Genomic DNA, 18,281 nt, shown 5'->3' on the forward strand with positions numbered 1-18,281 from the left:
GCGATCCTGGCAAGACAGATCAGATGAGATAGCTGGTAGCAACCGCTGCTCCAGCTATACTCCAGGAACAAAGATCAGAACGACTTCCTGTCGACCACCGCTGGGACAGGACAATCGCAACAGACAAACAAAACAGATATGCAATCCTAACTGCACTAGGGAACCTGCCTAGTGCAGTCCCAGGAATTACTCTAGGCTAATCTTCAAACAAAGAGCAAGGCTGACACTCCAGGGGTGTTACACAGGACTAACCCTTATGACCAACTCAGATCTGTGATATCACATAGTATATATAGAGCAAGCCTACAAAGGATGTGGCTAGGCAATCTGCATGACAAACGTATGCAAATTCCTCAGCAGCAAGCTGCACAACTGACAAAAGGTCTCTCTTCCAGAGACCTGCAGAATGCAGACCTGAACAGTGGTCAAAAGGCTGCCTGCCTGCGCAGGCAGCTGAGCGGATCCTCACACAGGGCTGGTCAAATCCGATCCGGATGCTACTCTGATAGTAGCTATCCGGATTTCTCCCAGTAATGCATTGCGGCCTGGGCAGGGGGTTTAGTCTTACCTATCATGATGTCTTCTTTGTCCGTCCCTCTGCGCTTCCCACGATGCGCTCAAATCCGGCGTCACGTGACTATACACTTCCCCCTTCAACCCGGAAGGAGGAAGTGTTTTTAGTCACGTGACGCCGGATTGGAGCGCATCGTGGGAGGCGCCGAGGGATGGACAAAGAAGACGTCATGATAGGTAAGATTAAACCCCCCGCCCAGGCCGCAATGCATTACTGGGAGAAATCCAGATAGCTACTATCCGAGTAGCATCCAGATCGGATTTGAGCAGCACTGATTGCCAGTCTGCCTGCATGCCCAGAGATGGTTCTGGTCCCTGAAAGCCCTGATCTTGATGTTTGTCCTTGTAACCCTGACTCTGGAATTGCCCTAGGTTCCATAGGGGTTCTTGATAGTTCTCCATGTGAGCCTATAGGGCGTTCTAACCTCTTGGGATCTCTATGGAGCTTCAAAGTGTTCTGGGAGATTTCTGAGGAAACTTGTCCTGGTCAGTGTTGCTCGGATAGTACTTTTTAAAATTCGAATTGATCCGGATCCGGATTTTCAGCTATCCGGACCCGATTTGGATATCCGAATCCAAACTTTTAGCTATCCGCATGAACGGGGATATCCGAACGCATTATCCGCGGATATCCGACCTATTCGGATATCTGGATAAAGAAACTGGAAGTTCCTTTCAAAATGCTTTAAAACCATTCCTAACCTTTAAAAACACCTTCTAGCCTCTTACCCACCTCCCTTCTCCCTTCCTCATCTTCCCGGGATTTGTAGGATGTCAAAAGCACACTCACATACATTAGCCAGGAATCGAACCCAGGTCAACTGCGTGGAGGGCAGTGATGCTCACCACTATACTATCAAAACTACAGCACGCTCACATACATTCGCCAGAAATCAAACCCAGGAATTGAACCCAGGTCAAGAGCGTGGAGGGCAGCTATGCTCACCACTATACTACCAACACTACAGGCTGAAGCCAGCCTAGCTGGCCTGGGAAGGATGAAAAGCTAGGTAGGTGGCCATGCAACCATTCCTGCTAACTTAACCTCCTTGCCGGTTATCCCGAGCTCAGCTCGGAGTAACCTGCGCAGGAGGATTTCTCAGGCCCCGCTTGGCCGATTTGCATAATTTTTTTTTGTTACATGCAGCTAGCACTTTGCTAGCTGCTTGTAACATTCGATCGCCGCCGCTACCCGCCGCGCCAAGCCGCCCCCCCCCCCCCGCCCCAGACCCCTGCGCAGCCTGGCCAATTAGTGCCAGGCAGCGCTGAGGGGTGGATCGGGATTCCCTGTGACGTCCCGACGTCCATGACGTCGGTGACGTCATCCCGCCCCGTCGCCATGGTGACCAGGGAAGCCCTGCAGGAAGTCCCATTCTGAACGGGATTCCCTGCTTACTCTGATCGCCGAAGGCGATCGGAGTGGGTGGGGGGATGCCGCTGCTCAGCGGCTATCATGTAGTGAGCCCTGGGCTCGCTACATGATTTAAAAAAAAATATATAAAAAAAAGTTCTGCACTGCCTCCTTGCCGGCGGGAATTAGACTGGCAAGGAGGTTAAAGCTTACTTGTGTCTTACAACACATTGGGCCTGATTCACAAAGCGGTGCAAACTTTTTCACGGACTTTTGCGCGCGCAATTTGCCGCGATCGCGCAAATCGCGACAAATTGCGCGCGCAAAAGTCCACGAAAAAGTTTGCACCGCTTTGTGAATCAGGCCCATTGACTTAAGACTTTACCAAATCCAATGCTCCAATATGGGGAAGCTTCTCTGTTTGCTGTTTTTTTTTTATTTTTATTTTTTTTTTAACTGTGGTGTCACAGTTCACTCATCTCTTCAACTACAAGAGAGGCCCAGCAGTAGTCTTAGCTACCGTAATATCTATGTTACGGCAGGGCCCTTATTACACTTTCTCTTACAGGGCTATGGAAACCATTTTGCCCATGCGATAAAGCGAGGTGCAAAAATGAAATCATGCTTAGCAGAGGATGGCTTTCAATCCATCAACCTCTGGGTTATGGGCCCAGCACACTTCTGCTGCACCACTCTGCAGTCTGCTTACATTTGCATACAATCTTCAAGTTTAAGAAGGGTACATTAGTTCCCTTCACAAAACACAAAAGGCAAGGGTGTCCCTGAACCACCAACCTTTTGGTTAACAGCTAAATGCACTAACCAATTGTGCCACAAGGACTGTGTATAGGTCATGGCTGCTAAATGGCTATCTGGGGTTTTCTTCGGACAACTGTTAAGCACAAAATGCAAGGCCATCCCTGGGTGGGCTTGAACCACCAACCTTTTGGTTAACAGCCAAATGCACTAACCAGTTGTGCCACAAGGACTGTGTATAGGTCATGGCTGCTAAATGGCTATCTGGGGTTTTCTTCGGACAACTGTTGAGCACAAAATGCAAGGCCATCCCTGGGTGGGCTTGAACCACCAACGTTTTGGTTAACAGCCAAATGCACTAACCAATTGTGCCACAAGGACTGTGTATAGGTCATAGCTGCTAAATGGATATCTGGGTTTTTTTTTCGGACAACTGCTGAACACAAAATACAAGGCCATCCCTGGGTGGGCTTGAACCACCAACCTTTCAGTTAACAGCCAAATGCACTAACCAGTCGTGCCACAAGGACTGTGTATAGGTCATAGCTGCTAAATGGCTATCTGGGGTTTTCTTCGGACAACTGTTGAACACAAAATGCAAGGCCATCCCTAGCAGGAAGGGTTGCATGGCCATCTAGCTTTTCATCCTTCCCACCCTTGCCCTGGAATCTTTCAGACTTCAAATTGCTGTCCTTTGCTGTGTGTGTTACACCAGCATCATCATCCAGGGGGGCACATGATCTTTCTGATTCTGAAGTCTTGAATTGAACCTTGTAAGCAGTTTCACCATGTGTCCCACTGCTTTCATCTAGCAAATTAGGCAAATAAACAAGCTAATTTTTCTCTTGGGTAAATCACAATGGTACATGCTAGGCTGGCTTCAGTATGTAGTGCTGTCGGTAGTATAGTGGTGAGCATAGCTGCCCTCCAAGCAGTGGGCCTGGGTACGATTCCTGGCCAATGCATGTAAGCTGGCTTTTAACATCCTACAAATCCGAGAGAGAGAGAGAGAGAGAGAGAGAGAGAGAGGAGGTGTGTGTGTGTGTGTCTTTTTGCCATTGAACCTGTAATCCGGATATCTGGGAGAAATTTGCGGATATCCGGGTTGGCTGTAAAAATATCTGCAGATAGCTATCCGGATTTTTTAAAAAATCCAGAATTCGAATCGGATAGTGTAAAAAAGTTCGGATATCCGGGTTACGAAATCCGGATGAGCATCCCTGGTCCTGGTGCCTTGGACTGGTTCAACAGTGGGTATTGTGTTGGTAAGGACAGTTCCGGTGGGCATTGCAAAAGGTTTGGCATTTTTGGACAGTACCTGGAAGGTGGTGGGTATCGCTCAGAGAGTTTCGGGGGGCTTTTTCCTGGAAATCATGGTTCTGATGGGTATCACACTTGGGCTTGTAGTACTGATGGGCATGGTTCTGTAGGTTCTGGTTCCGATTGGTCCATTCTTGGTGAGACTGATTCTGGAATTTGGTCTTGTCGAGCTGTCCCGCCCTTCATGAGTTATCAGTCAGATCAGTTTGCTGGATTTTCCGCATCTGTTTTTTTGGTTTGGGTGGTTCAGGAAAATTGTGCCAGTTTCTATAGGCGTCTTGAAGCTGCCTTTAAAGGAGAGGGGTACTGTAAGGATTCCTTCTGTGGCGTGTTCTGTCCATTGCGATGGAGCCGCAAACGGACAATTCTGGCTTGTCAGCCTGCATTCGGTTGTGCATTCGCAATGAGTCACATTGTCATTTGCAATTGCTCTGCAGTTCTGGGCAGCTCAGAATGCTGTCGTCATTCCACTGATGGCTTACTACAGCTGAACTGCAGCCAGAGAGCCCTGGATTTCCTGCATGCATGTTGTTGCATAGGACTGCATGCATTTGTACAGATAGTCTTTCAGCTAGCAAATGGTAACCAAGCCAGCTCAGGATTGAATGATTACCATTCAGCTGTGTGGAGATTTGCATGCTTGCATCCATTGGCTGATGCCAGCATAAAAGACTGCCTCCCCTTTTAGACCTCGCCCGTCATAGTTTCAGCTCTGTCTAAGCTTTTACTGGGTCCTTTGATACTGTGAAATATATTCCTTCTAGTTCAGTTATCTTGTGGAGCTATGATTATATATTTCCCACGGGGACATATATACGTACTCCTTCTAGTGCAGAGATTTTGTATTGTTTGTATCGCCTAGTTAGTTCGCTATATTGCTCCAGTCCAGATCTAGCTAGTGTCCTTGCTTATGTATGTATGTATATATATATATATATATATATATATATATATATATATATATATATTATTATATATATATATATATATATATATATATATATATATATATATATATATGCTCATCGCCAACATATACATATTCTAGTCAGCGTTTGCTATTTTCCTTGTATCCGTGTTACGGTGATATATCAGTGTCGCTGATATATATACGTACACGAACTGTTGATATCCTGTGTTCAGCTAGTCAGTTTTTAGCATCTTTCGGTAGTTTGCGCTTAGCGTGATCACCCAAGCTTAGCTAGCCTAGTCCTGTCCTTGCGAGATAGCCATTGCTGCAGTTGCTATTGGTTACCTCACTCTTGTCTTTGTGAATGCTTGCTGTCACTGAGGCAGTGAATAGATTAGCAAGCATTCATTCTGTTAGCCTCTGTCCTCCTCCTAGTCCTGTACTTGCGAGGTAGCCATTGCTGCGGTTGCTATTAGCTTCCTCACTCCAGTCTGTCTTGTATCTGTCTGAATGTTTGCTATCGCAAGAGCAGCGCAACATCGCACTGCACTGCCATTGCATCTTATCAGAAGCCCAGAGCTGCAGTTGCTCTGGGCAGCCTGTGTAGCCTCTTTCATTATCCAGCTCTTAGCCTTGTTGTGCTGGGTAGTCATAAAGTATGACCCCCCCAGCGTTACAGTAGCTATATGCAGTGATGGGTATTACAATGTGCACCTGTCACATCCAGACAGGTAGCGGACAGGCACAGTGACACTGTGTGCGCTCAACTCACGTAGGTGGGTGGGTGCACAGTGAACAACAGGTAGGTAGGTATATGCAGTGATGGGTATTACAATGTGCACCTGTCACACACAGACAGGTTGCAGACAGGCACAGTGACACTGCGTGCGCTCAGCTCACGTAGGTAGGTGGGTGCAATGTGAACAACAGGTAGGTAGGTGTAATGATCTGCTCTGCTGTCTGCACAGGCAGACAGCTTTTTGACCATTTTGTAGCTCTGAGCGTTGCAAGTCTCTGGAAAGGAGACCTGTCTTCACTCTGCAACTTGCTGAGCTGCTGTTCTGGTGAGGAATTTGCATCCACTTGACATGCAAATTGCTTAGCTGCTTCCTTTGATGGCTTGCAGTATAAATACCATTTTCTCCCAGAATCCCTTGCTGGTCATGATGGTTTGTTCCTGCTAACTCACCTGGAGTATCAGCCTTTGCTATTGTTTGCTAAGATTATCTTAGAGTAATTCCTTGGGACTGCACTAGGCATCCCTTCTAGCGTAGTCAGATTGTATTATCTGTTTTTCCTTGTACTGTCTATCTTTTGCGATTGTCTTGTCGCCAGCGGCGGTTGGCAGGAAATCGTTCTGTCTGTACTCCATCTTAGGGGTGCAAGTCAGAGCAGCGGTTGCTACTGGTTGATTCATCTGTTGTCTGTCTGGATCGCATCCGCTCTATCGGTAGTGGCGGTGGTTCCTTCTGTGCTCTGTCTGGGAGTGTAGGCCAGAGCTGCGGTTGCTGCTGGCTACTCCTTCTCTCTGTCTTGTCTGGTACGAACGCTTGCTGTAGGCTCGGTGAGGTAACCGTTTAGCAAGCGTTCGCGTTCTCTATTTCGTGTTTATGTTACATTGGTTAGTTAGGGTGGCATGCTTATCACTGGGCGCCTAACGCGCGGTGATCGTGTCTTTAACGTGTCCGCTGTTGCGAATGAGTGTGGAGTTCGCGTTTAGCTAGCGTTTGTTATTTTCTTTGACGTTCTGATCATTGTTATTTGCTATGTCTTTCTTGCTACACTTGTGCTCTGTCTAATTTGGTCTTGTGTCACTATTGGCAATCGCCACTCTTGCGATTGCTTTCCTACTTCGTTTCCGCTGTTGTGTGTTCACCGTCGCTGGGTGGCGACTAGATTGGTGGACACACATACATTCTGTCTCTGTGCTCTCTCTCTTTAAGGGCTATCTTGCCCTGCATTGCTTCAACTCGTACAATTCCCATCAGACATCTGTGGCAGTGCAGAGGCTGTGTTCCTCTGCACTCCACAGCTCCATCTGCCGGTGGGAATTTCCCTCTACAGGTGCATAGCACCATAGCTGGGTTCTGTTAAATTACACGCTTGTGGAGGATTTCCGCAGTGTCAGTGCGCATCTTGTGCGCTGACCGCGGAAATAATTCCACAATCGTTACAGTAGGTATATGCAGTGATGGGTATTACAATGTGCACCTGTCACACACAGACAGGTTGCGGACAGGCACAGTGACACTGCGTGCGCTCAGCTCATGTAGGTAGGTAGGTAGGTATATGCAGTACTGGGTATTACAATATGTAGTGGGATGTAGGTGTCAAAAACACTCTCTAGTGAAAAGATACAGGAGACAAAAGTGGGAGCCCAATGGTGTAGTATGTCAAAAACAATGGAACGTAATAAAAGTAAGACACTACTCACAAGGGTGGGTTGCAGAGGGGCAACTGACCACAGGAAGCAGGTGGAGCAAGGGCGTAGCAATGGGGATAGCAACCATAGCATTGCTATGGGCCCCTACGTCAGGGGGGGCCCGCAGCAGGATGCCCCGCTAGGTGCTGGAGGGGTCACAGCATGAGGGGAGAGCTTGATGGCACGTCTGTGGGGAGGGGGGAAGACCCCCCCCCTCCCTCACCTCGGACCCTCTCCCCTCTGCGCTCTCCCCTCAAGCATTAAGCAGAGATTGTATGCAGGAGGAGGCGGCGGGGCAGCGGCGGCAGATACATACCTTCTGTGCGCTCCAGCGCGGATGGTTCTCCCTCTATTGTCTGACGCGACTTCCTGTTTATACCGGAAGTCGCGTCAGAGGCTAGAGAGAGACGCATCCGTGGAGCGCACGGAAGGTATGTATCTGTCGCCGCTACCCCGCCGTCTCCTCCTGCATACAATCTCTGTTTAATGCTGGAGGGGAGAGCGCAGAGGGAAGAGCCCAAGGTGAGGGAGAGGGGGGGGGGCCTTCCCCCTCCCCACCGACGTGCCACCAAGCTCTCCCCTCATGCTGTGACCCCTCTAGCCCTCAAAAACGGCCCTGAGCGGGCCCGGGGGGAGGGGGAGGGGCGGCCTAACCTGGGAGTCCCTGTCACTCACTACTTAACTGGAGGGCGCCTGTCACTCACTACTTCACTGGGGGGCGCCTGTCACTCACTACTTCACTGGGGGGCGCCTGTCACTCACTACTTAACTGGGGGTTGCCTGTCACTCACTACTTAACTGGGGGGTGCCTGTCACTCACTACTTAACTGGGGGCGCTTGTCACTCACTACTTAACTGGGGGGCGCCTGTCAATCACAACCTAACCTGGGGGGCGCCTGTCACTCACTACTTAACTGGGGGGCGCCTGTCACTCACTACTTAATTGGGGGGCGCCTGTCATTCACTACTTAACTGGGGGGCGCCTGTCACTCACAACCTAACCTGGGGGTCCCTGTCACTCACAACCTAACCTGGGGGGCGCCTGTCACTCACTACTTAACTGGGGGGCGCCTGTCACTCACTACTTAATTGGAGGGGCGCCTGTCATTCACTACTTAACTGGGGGGCGCCTGTCACTCACAACCTAACCTGGGGGTCCCTGTCACTCACTATTTAACTGGGGGGCGCCTGTCACTCACTACTTAACTGGGGGTTGCCTGTCACTCACTACTTAACTGGGGGGGCGCCTGTCAATCACAACCTAACCTCCCTGTCACTCACAACCTAACCTGGGGGGCACCTGGCACTCACCACTCACTACTTAACTGGGGGGCGCCTGTCACTCACAACCTAACCTGGGGGTCCCTGTCACTCACAACCTAACCTGGGGGCGCCTGTCACTCACTACTTAACTGGGGCGCCTGTCACTCACAACCTAACCTGGGGGTCCCTGTCACTCGCAACCTAACCTGGGGGCGCCTGTCACTCACTACTTAACTGGGGGGCGCCTGTCACTCACAATCTAACCTGGGGGGCGCCTGTCACTCACAACCTAACCTGGGGGTCCCTGTCACTCACAACCTAACCTGGAGGTCCACTTCCTAACTCGGGGTCACCTGTCACTACTTACACTGGGGGTCACCTGTCATTACTTACAATGGGGGGCTCCTGTCACTGCCTGAACTGGGGGGGCTCCTGTCACTACCTGAACTGGTGGGACTCCTGTCACTACCTAAACTTGGGGACTCCTGGCACTACCTTAACTAGGGGGCACCTGTCACTACCTAAACTATCCAGGCCAACCAGCCTAGCATCACCACAAGCCAGCCAGCCTAGAATCACTATCAAAAAGGCCACAGCATCACCACCAGTCAGGCCAGCATTTACTTCAACCAGCCAAGCACAGCCCAGCATCACCGCCAGCCAACCCAGCCACAGCATCACCGCCAACCCAGCCACAGCATCGGCCACAGCATCACCGCCAGCCAACCCGGCCACAGCATCACCGCCAGCCAGGCCACAGCATCACTGCCAGGCCTTTCAGCCCACACATCATCCCCAATCCAGCCAAAAACAGTATTGGCAGGCACAGCAGCCAGTACAGGAGAATTCAGAAGCCAGGTGAGAGGTATCACCATACCATATTAGGGACATTCTGCCTATTTATGTGAAATGCTGTCTATTTATGTGCCTCATGAGTGCTGAATTTGTCTTGTTGGGGGTCACATGATTGCTGAATTTGTCTTGTTGGGGGCCTCATGATTTGTTGGGGGCCTCATGATTGCTGAATTTGTCGTTTTGGGGGCCTCATGTAGGGTGGCCACTTGCAGAACCCCAAAAAGGAGGACATCACACCCTAAAAAGGAGGACATCTTACCGAGGACAGTGGCGCACAATAGTCCACATGATGGAGGGCCGGCCGACCACAAAATGCAATCTCATTGGCAGAAGATTTCCCCACAAATGCAATCTCGTTGGCAGATTTCCCCACAAATGCAATCTCGTTGGCAGATTTCCCCACAAATGCAATCTCGTTGGCAGATTTCCCCACAAAATGCAATCTCGTTGGCAGTTTTCCCCACAAAATGCAATCTCGTTGGCATAAGATTTCCCCACAAAATGCAATCTCGTTGGCATAAGATTTCCCCACAAAATGCAATCTCGTTGGCATAAGATTTCCCCACAAAATGCAATCTCGTTGGCAGAAGATTTCCCCACAAAATGCAATCTCGTTGGCAGAAGATTTCCCCACAAAATGCAATCTCGTTGGCAGAAGATTTCCCCACAAAATGCAATCTCGTTGGCAGAAGATTTCCCCACAAATGCAATATTATTGGCAGATTTCCTCACAAATGCAATGTTATTGGCAGATTTCCCCACAAATGCAATGTTATTGGCAGATTTCCCCACAAATGCAATCTCATTGGCAGAAGATTTTCCCACAAAATGGAATCTCATTGGCAGAAGATTTTCCCACAAATGCAATCTCGTTGGCAGATTTCCCCACAAATGCAATCTCGTTGGCAGATTTCCCCACAAATGCAATCTCGTTGGCAGATTTCCCCACAAATGCAATTTCACTGGCAGGCAGATTTCCCCACAAAATGCATTGTTATTGGCAGACGATTTCCCCACAAATGCAACTGACCCGAGTGGACTGGACTGACCTGAAGTGAAGTGACCACGGCAGTACGGCAGGCTCTCACTTGCTGCTGCTGCTGGCTTAGGCACTAGCGGGCCTAGTAGTCTGGCGGAGCGACTGGCAGTGGCTAGTGGCTACATAGCAATGGGTGCAGCTGCCTCTGGGTCGCGCGTGGCTGGGTCGGCTCCTCCCCCCGCCAAGCGTGATGGACGGGCTGCCTCTGTTCCCACTGCGCCGACGTCTACGTGTCACACGTAACGTGTGACATCACTGCCGCTGCGTTACAGGCAGCGCCAGCGTTAGGGAGATTAGAACTAAGGGAGATGGAGGAGATCGGGCCGAAAAGGAGGACATTTGGCTGTCCTCCCTTGCCTTCCTCCGGACGGAGGACTACAGGTGCAAAAACCGGACTGTCCGGCGGAAATCCGGACGGATGGCCACCCTAGCCTCCTGATTTGTTGGGGGCCTCATGATTGCTGAATTTGTCTTGTTGGGGGTCTCACGATTGCTGAATTTGTCATGTTGGGGGCCTCATTTTTGCTGAATTTGTCTTGATAGGGGCCTCATGATTGCTGAATTTGTCTTGTTGGGGGTCACATGACTGCGAGACTATGGGAAAAGCTGAATCATCATCATATGAGACAATAGCATTAAACCTACTTTTTTAGCTTTTTAAAATAGAAAATAAAACTGGGAGGTTGTACAAAATGAATTTATTTTTCAGGAGTAGGATGGATGAAATTGTTTATCTTCACAGTTTATTTTCAACTTGGATTTTCCATAATGTTCATGAATCAGTTAAAACGTGTGTACAGTATTTAGGTTAAATTGTTGTTGCCACAAGGGGGCCCAGTGATTTTATAGTTACGCCCCTGACTACTACCTAAACTGGGGACACCTATAGACCTGGCTACTTATACTGTACTTAGAGGGGTGTGGGAATGTTGGAGTGGAGGGTCCTGGAGTAATGTTTGGGTGGGAGGTCTGAGGTCCGTGGGGTTGGAAGGTCGTGGGGGGGGGCCCATAAAATGTTTTTGCTATGGGGCCCACTCATTTCTAGCTACGCCCCTGAGGTGGAGACAACAAACCCGACTCCACTCGGGGTGGTCCCTAGGGACCTGGATGCGGTCACTCTCCTTGGTAAAAGAAAGGGGACAGATGTCCGACGTGGTTGAAGCCACGTGTGGTCTGTACCCACCCCTCAGATGGGTGAGGTAAGGGGGTATGATTGCACAATAAGGGTATAATAGGCGCCCTGGTGTAATAAAAGCATCTATGTAATGGATTGCGGAGACAGCGCCGCGCGGTCTGACAGCGGGGCGGCTGAATCCGCGTTCAGACCGGCGGTTTCTACGCAGCGGCATGCGTCTGGTTTGTCTGAGCCTAGTAGTGCACACAGATGGAGAGCTACGCGCGCACGTGCTAACAGACAGGCCCTTTATGCCAATAGGAGAGGGATCAGCTTATCAGGACGATCAGCTGATCCCAGCGCAGTAGGTGATTGGTTGAATGGGACTGGGCAGCACTGAGGAGCGCTCTGCTATATATACTTCTCGTCTGTCAGTAGCTGGTTGTCTGCCGTTGCGAATGCTTATGTGTTAGCACTCAGACCATAGTCAGATCCTTCAGTGTGTTAGAACCAGGTGGACCTGGGAATTCACACTTAGCCAGATTACTGTGTTATTACTGTGTTATACTTTAGACCAGTTCCAGGGTGTAGAGACCACGGGCCTCACACCCAAGATTAGGGATACTGTGTCATTGCTGTGTTATACTTTAGACCAGTTCCAGGGTGTAGAGACCACGGACCTCACACCCAAGATTAGGGATACTGTGTCATTTCTGTGTTATTCTGTAGATCAGTCCCTGAGTGTTGAGACCACGGACCTCACACTCTAGACTAGGCCTCTGCTTGATATCTGTTATGACCTATTGCCTTCTTGACTCTGCTCCTGCTCTCTGATTCGGTACCTTTGCATATCTGATTACCTGTTGCCAACCCTGCCTGTCCCTTGTTACCGAATCAGCCTTCTGTCTCTGTACTTTATCTGCTCGTGTGTTGCCGACCCGGCCTGACCGACCCTTCTACCTGTGACACCCCCCCCCCCGGTGGGGTGTCCAGTAGCTGCAGGGACTCCCTGTCTCATAGAGGGACCTCCCTGCAATCCAGTCAGGGACTCAATCTCATAGGAGTCCTTTGACTGCAGTAGAGTCTGATTCACAGCTGTTCAGGGAATTACTGACTCTCTGTGTATCTCCAACCTACCAGGAGATACTCTTTATACGGTCTAGGGTTACCTGCTCCTCAGGTGATCCAGGCTCATATACTGTTGCACCAAACACTTACACTTATCAGGTGTCCAGAGGTTAGTTATACTTGTATTCTTGGTGATACTGCAGATCACCAATAATGAGATTCTCTCTGTGTGCTGACACTGATCGTTACAATTTAAAAGCAGTTTAAAAACGGGAAATAAATTTGAGGCAGCTTACCTCAGAGACGGAAAAATCTTTGTATTTAAAAAAGGTTTTTATTAGTAGCACAGGACACGCATTTCGCGGGTCAGAGCCCACTTCGTCAGGCCAATAACAGTGCCAAACTAAATGACAGATTCAGCAAAGGGAGCCTCACAAAGTAGTGTACACGTGAGAAGTGGAACGAAAATCATACATGATTCCAAACATTTTTTACAAATAAATAACTGCAAAGTGGGGTGTGTGTAATTATTCAGCCCCCCCGAGTCAATACTTTGTAGAACCACCTTTTGCTGCAATTACTGCTGCCAGTCTTTTAGGGTATGTCTTTACCAGCTTTGCACATCTAGAGACTGAAATCCTTGCCCATTCTTCTTTGCAAAATAGCTCCAGCTCAGTCAGATTAGATGGGCAGCATTTGTGAACAGCAGTTTTCAGATCTTGCCGCAGATTCTCGATTGGATTTAGATCTGGACTTTGACTGGGCCATTCTAACACATGGATATGTTTTGTTTTAAACTATTCCATTGTTGCCCTGGCTTTATGTTTAGGGTCGTTGTCCTGCTGGAAAGTGAACCTCCGCCCCAGTCTCAAGTCTTTTGCAGTCTCCAAGAGGTTTTCTTCCAAGATTGCCCTGTATTTGGCTCCATCCATCTTCCCATCAACTCTGACCAGCTTCCCTGTCCCTGCTGAAGAGATGCACCCCCCGAGCATGATGCTGCCACCACCATATTTGACAGTGGGGATGGTGTGTTCAGAGTGATGTGCAGTGTTAGTCTTCCGCCACACATAGCGTTTTGCATGTTGGCCAAAAAGTTTCATTTTGGTCTCATCTGACCAGAGCACCTTCTACATGTTTGATGTGTCCCCCACTTGGCTTGTGGCAAACTGCAAACGGGACTTCTTATTTCTGTTAACAATGGCTTTCTTCTTTCCACTCTTCCATAAAGGCCAACTTTGTGCAGTGCACAACTAATAGTTGTCCTATGGACAGATTCCCCCACCTGAGCTGTAGATCTCTGCAGCTTGTCCAGAGTCACCATGGGCCTCTTGACTGCATTTCTGATCAGCGCTCTCCTTGTTTGGCCTGTGAGTTTTGGTGGACGGCCTTGTCTTGGTAGGGTTACAGTTGTGCCATACTCCTTCCATTTCTGAATGATCGCTTGAACAGTGCTCGGTGGGATATTCAAGGTTTTGGGAATCTTTTTGTAGCCTAAGCCTGCTTTAAATTTCTCAATAACTTTATCCCTGACCTCCCTGGTGTATTCTTTGGAATTCATGGTGTTGTTGATCCCAATGTTCTCTTAGACAACCTCTGAGGCCGTCACAGAGCAGCTGTATTTGTACTGACATTAGATTACACACAGGTGCACTTTATTTAGTCATTAGCACTCATCAGGCAATGTCTATGGGCAACTGACTGTACTCAGACCAAAGGGGGCTGAATAATTACGCACACCCCACTTTGCAGTTATTAATTCGTAAAAAATGATTGGAATCATGTATGATTTTCGTTCCACTTCTCCCATGTACACCACTTTGTATTGGTCTTTCACGTGGAATTCCAATAAAATTGATTCATGTTTGTGGCAGTAATGTGACAAAATGTGGAAAACTTCAAGGGGGCCGAATACTTTTGCAAGCCACTGTAAGATTAGTGAACTGTGGCCTTTATTTCTGCTTAGTAGTTGCACAGCAAATTTGACTGCAAACCACATTATCATTTATTGTGGCAGACATACATAATTTGATTGTGTTCTAATTTTTGAGCATGCAAAATCTGTACACTTGTGAAACAATCTATCTTAGTGATGAGCGAAAATGTCAATGATCTTTTTGCATTAATTTTCGCGAAAATCATGTAAATTTTTATTTTTGAGTGAAAATTCCATCGAAAATAAGTTTTATTTTTCACAAATTTTCCTGGTAAAATTTATAATTTTTGTGCTTTTGCGGTAAAAATAACATTTTTGCTTTTTCGCAAAAACACAAAAATTCAAGCACTTTTTCGTGAAAATTTTCTCGAGTCAAAAATAGGATTTTCGAAATGTGAAAATGACTTTGGAGAAAATAGGCAATCAACACTGATCTTAGCAGGCTGACATATTTAAGTAATAGCAATGAACAAATTACAGAGGATAATGTAATAAATACAGTATTTATTATTATTATTAATGATTTATAAAGTGCAACGTATTCCATGGCACTGTGCAAAGTTAGAAACAAACATGGGGCACATAATAATATAGACAATGGTATGCAACAATATACAAAATACAGCATTGGTGCAAAATACATAATTGGTTATTACAGTGACAAAAGTAATATGAATAAAATGTGTAACAAAATCCAGGGCACAAAAAGGTGAGGGAGCCCTGCCCTTGCGAGCTTACAATCTAAAGTATATCATTTGTGAAAAATCTACTGTAAATGGTGTAAGTAAAAGATATGTGATCTGTGTTAATCCTTTTGAAACATGTATTTTAGAGTACTAGGAAGAACAGAACTATCTTTTCCTTATTTCGGAGCAAAATACATTTTCACTATTTCAACACGACTACTGATGGTAAACATTCTGCATTAAGGATAATGGTTACATTTCGTAAGCCCCAGTCCAGAGCCTTCCCGGTCTTACTTTTGATAAGGTAAGAAATACTAGGTGCAGTTTTATTCAAATGTGTAAGACTGACGTATTGAAAAGCATAATTATACCAATGTCTTGACCACTGAGGGGTTTTTTTCCCTTTAGAACCAGAGCAATTTCTTTTGCCAATAACTTAATCACTACTCATCACAACACAATTATGTATATCTTGTTTTTTCATCATCAATTAGGATTTATTTGGGAGGTACCGTACTTTATGCTAAGAATTATTTTATTCTAAATGCATTTTAATGGGAATAAGAACAAAATGGAAAAAAATAATTATTTCTCAGTTTACTGACATTCTAGTTTGGATAAACATTCTACTGTGGATAAATTCCACAAATTGTATTTGCCCATTTGTCCCGGTTATTGCAACATTTAAAATATTTCCCTAGCACAATATATGGCGCCAATGTTTTATATGGAGATAAAGGTGCATTTTTCAGTTTTGCGTCCATCACTAATTACAAGCCCATGAATTAAAAAATAACGGTAATTTACCCTCTTGACACACATATCCCGCTCTGCCTGCCGCTGCTCTGGTCTTCTCTGCTGTCCAATCATGTTCTCACTGTGCTTCCTGTGAGAGCGTGATTGGACAGCAGAGAGGACCAGACCAGAGCAGCGGCAGGCAGAGCGGGATCATGCAGGAAGTAGTAAGTTGTAAGTTGTTGCCCGCTCGCTGCCACTGCACATTCTAGCTTGGAGGTGGGGAGACTGCCCCCCTCCCGGCTGCTCTGTGCCTGCCGCTGCTCCTCCTTCCAGGCTACCTAGTCTGGGGACACCTATAGACCTGGCTAAACTGAAGGCACCTATAGACCTCACTAAACTGGGGGCACCTATAGACCTGGCTAACTAAACTGGGGACATCTATAGACCTGACTACTTATACTGGGGACACCTATAAACCTGGCTACCTAAACTGGGGACACCTATACACCTGACTATGTAAACTGGGGGACACCTATAGATGTGGCTAACTAAACTGGGGACACCTATCGACCTGGCTACCTATACTGAGGACACCTATAGACCTGGCTAACTAAACTGGGGATACCTATAGACCTGGCTATGCCAAACTGAACAGGTGGGTTTTCAGTCTGGATATAAACATGTCCAGGGAAGGAGCTGTCCTGATCTGCTGAGGTAAGGAGTTACAAAACGTAGGAGCAGCATGACAGAAGACTCTGGGACCAAATTTTTCAAGTGGACTCTGGGTATGACTAGATTATTATGGATCCCTTAACCTCCCTGGTGGTACGCAATTCTACAGGCTGCATCCGCAGGAGGATTTGCCTAAGCTAGAACTTCGCTAGCTAATTATGTCCCCCAAGCCCCCCGGCAAACAACTAAACCCCCCGATCGCACCGGTAATAATTACCCCTCCGCGATCCCGCGAGAGCCGCAGCTTCACGATCCAGCTTCACTGTTGCTATAGCGACGATTCGGACATGACGTCATGACGTCATCGACATCATGCGCAGTCCTGATCTTCCCCATAGCGAAGCCTGGAACTGATTGGGAGGCTGCGCACTCGCGGGATCCCTGTGAGGTACGTATTACGGCGGTGATCGGGGGCGATCGGTTGGGACTGGAGGAACTTGGGGGACATAATTAGCTAGCGAAATGCTAGCTGAAGCCTATTGCACAAGTTTTATTTTAAAAAATCCTCCTGGGGCAATGCGATCCCCTGCGGCAGCTAGCCCGAACGTAGCTCGGGCTTATCGCCAGTGAGGTTAAGGTACTGGACCAAATATATTGTAAATCTTCCATTTTAAATGTCAACCTTAGTTTTTCCCCATCTTTTGACATAATTAGGCTTAGAAATATCAAAAGAAGAATCCCGCTGCACCGTCTGTAGGTTAAAGGTCCAAGTTTTAGTGTGGCATTAGTGGACAAACCGCAGAAACAGCTCACGTGTATCGGAGCAAACACATGGCTCCTTAATCATAGCTCATAATTAGGCTTAGATATGGAGCGACTAGGGGTCAGAGCCCATATGCAATTAACTTATTCTCCAGCGTATTCTTAAAGGAGATCATTTTTCATCATCTCTTTAAAATAATGTTTCATTGCTTTGTAATAAGAATAAGAAGTAGGTAAAAATTAATATTTCAATTATTTTGAGTATTGTCTTTGATGCTGGGGGTTAAAAAGGCATTTAACTATTATTATTTAGTATTTATATAGCGCTGACATCTTCCACAGTGCTTTACAGAGTATATTGTCTTGTTACGAACTGTCCTTAGGAGGAGCTCACAATCTAATCCCTACCATAGTCATGTGTCTATGTATGTATGTATTGTGTAGTGTATGTATCGTAGTCTAGGGTCAATTTAGGGGGAAGCCAATTAACTTATCTGTATGTATGTAGTGCCCGGAAGAAACCCATGCAGACACGGGGAGAACATACAAACTCCTTGCAGATGTTGACCTGGCTGGGACTCGAACTGGGGACCTAGCGCTGCAAGGCAAGAGCGCTAACCACTAATTGATAAATTGCGAAAATATCACAAAAAAAAGTCAGGAGAAAAAGTTAATTGCACAGGGCCCAGGGTCTAGGCGTTATCTCCTAGGAGATTCTTTTACATCTTCTCCTTAAAGAGAAACTCCGACCAAGAAATTAACTTTATCCCAATCAGTAGCTGATACCCCTTTTACATGAGAAATCTATTCCTTTTCACA

General features: G+C 47.3%; 1 protein-coding gene across 1 annotated transcript in view; it reads left to right on the plus strand.

Annotated features, from left to right (window-relative positions):
- LOC137519355 (polycystin-1-like protein 1) overlaps positions 1 to 18,281 on the plus strand; it is a 705,387-nt gene that overhangs the window by 373,062 nt on the left and 314,044 nt on the right. The window contains exon 8 of the mRNA XM_068238307.1: positions 15,437 to 15,594. Coding sequence (XP_068094408.1) covers positions 15,437 to 15,594 — 158 coding nt within the window. The remainder of the gene's footprint in view (positions 1 to 15,436; positions 15,595 to 18,281) is intronic.

The sequence above is a fragment of the Hyperolius riggenbachi genome, chromosome 5 (genome assembly GCF_040937935.1).
Source record: "Hyperolius riggenbachi isolate aHypRig1 chromosome 5, aHypRig1.pri, whole genome shotgun sequence".
NCBI classification, from domain to species: Eukaryota; Metazoa; Chordata; class Amphibia; order Anura; family Hyperoliidae; genus Hyperolius; species Hyperolius riggenbachi.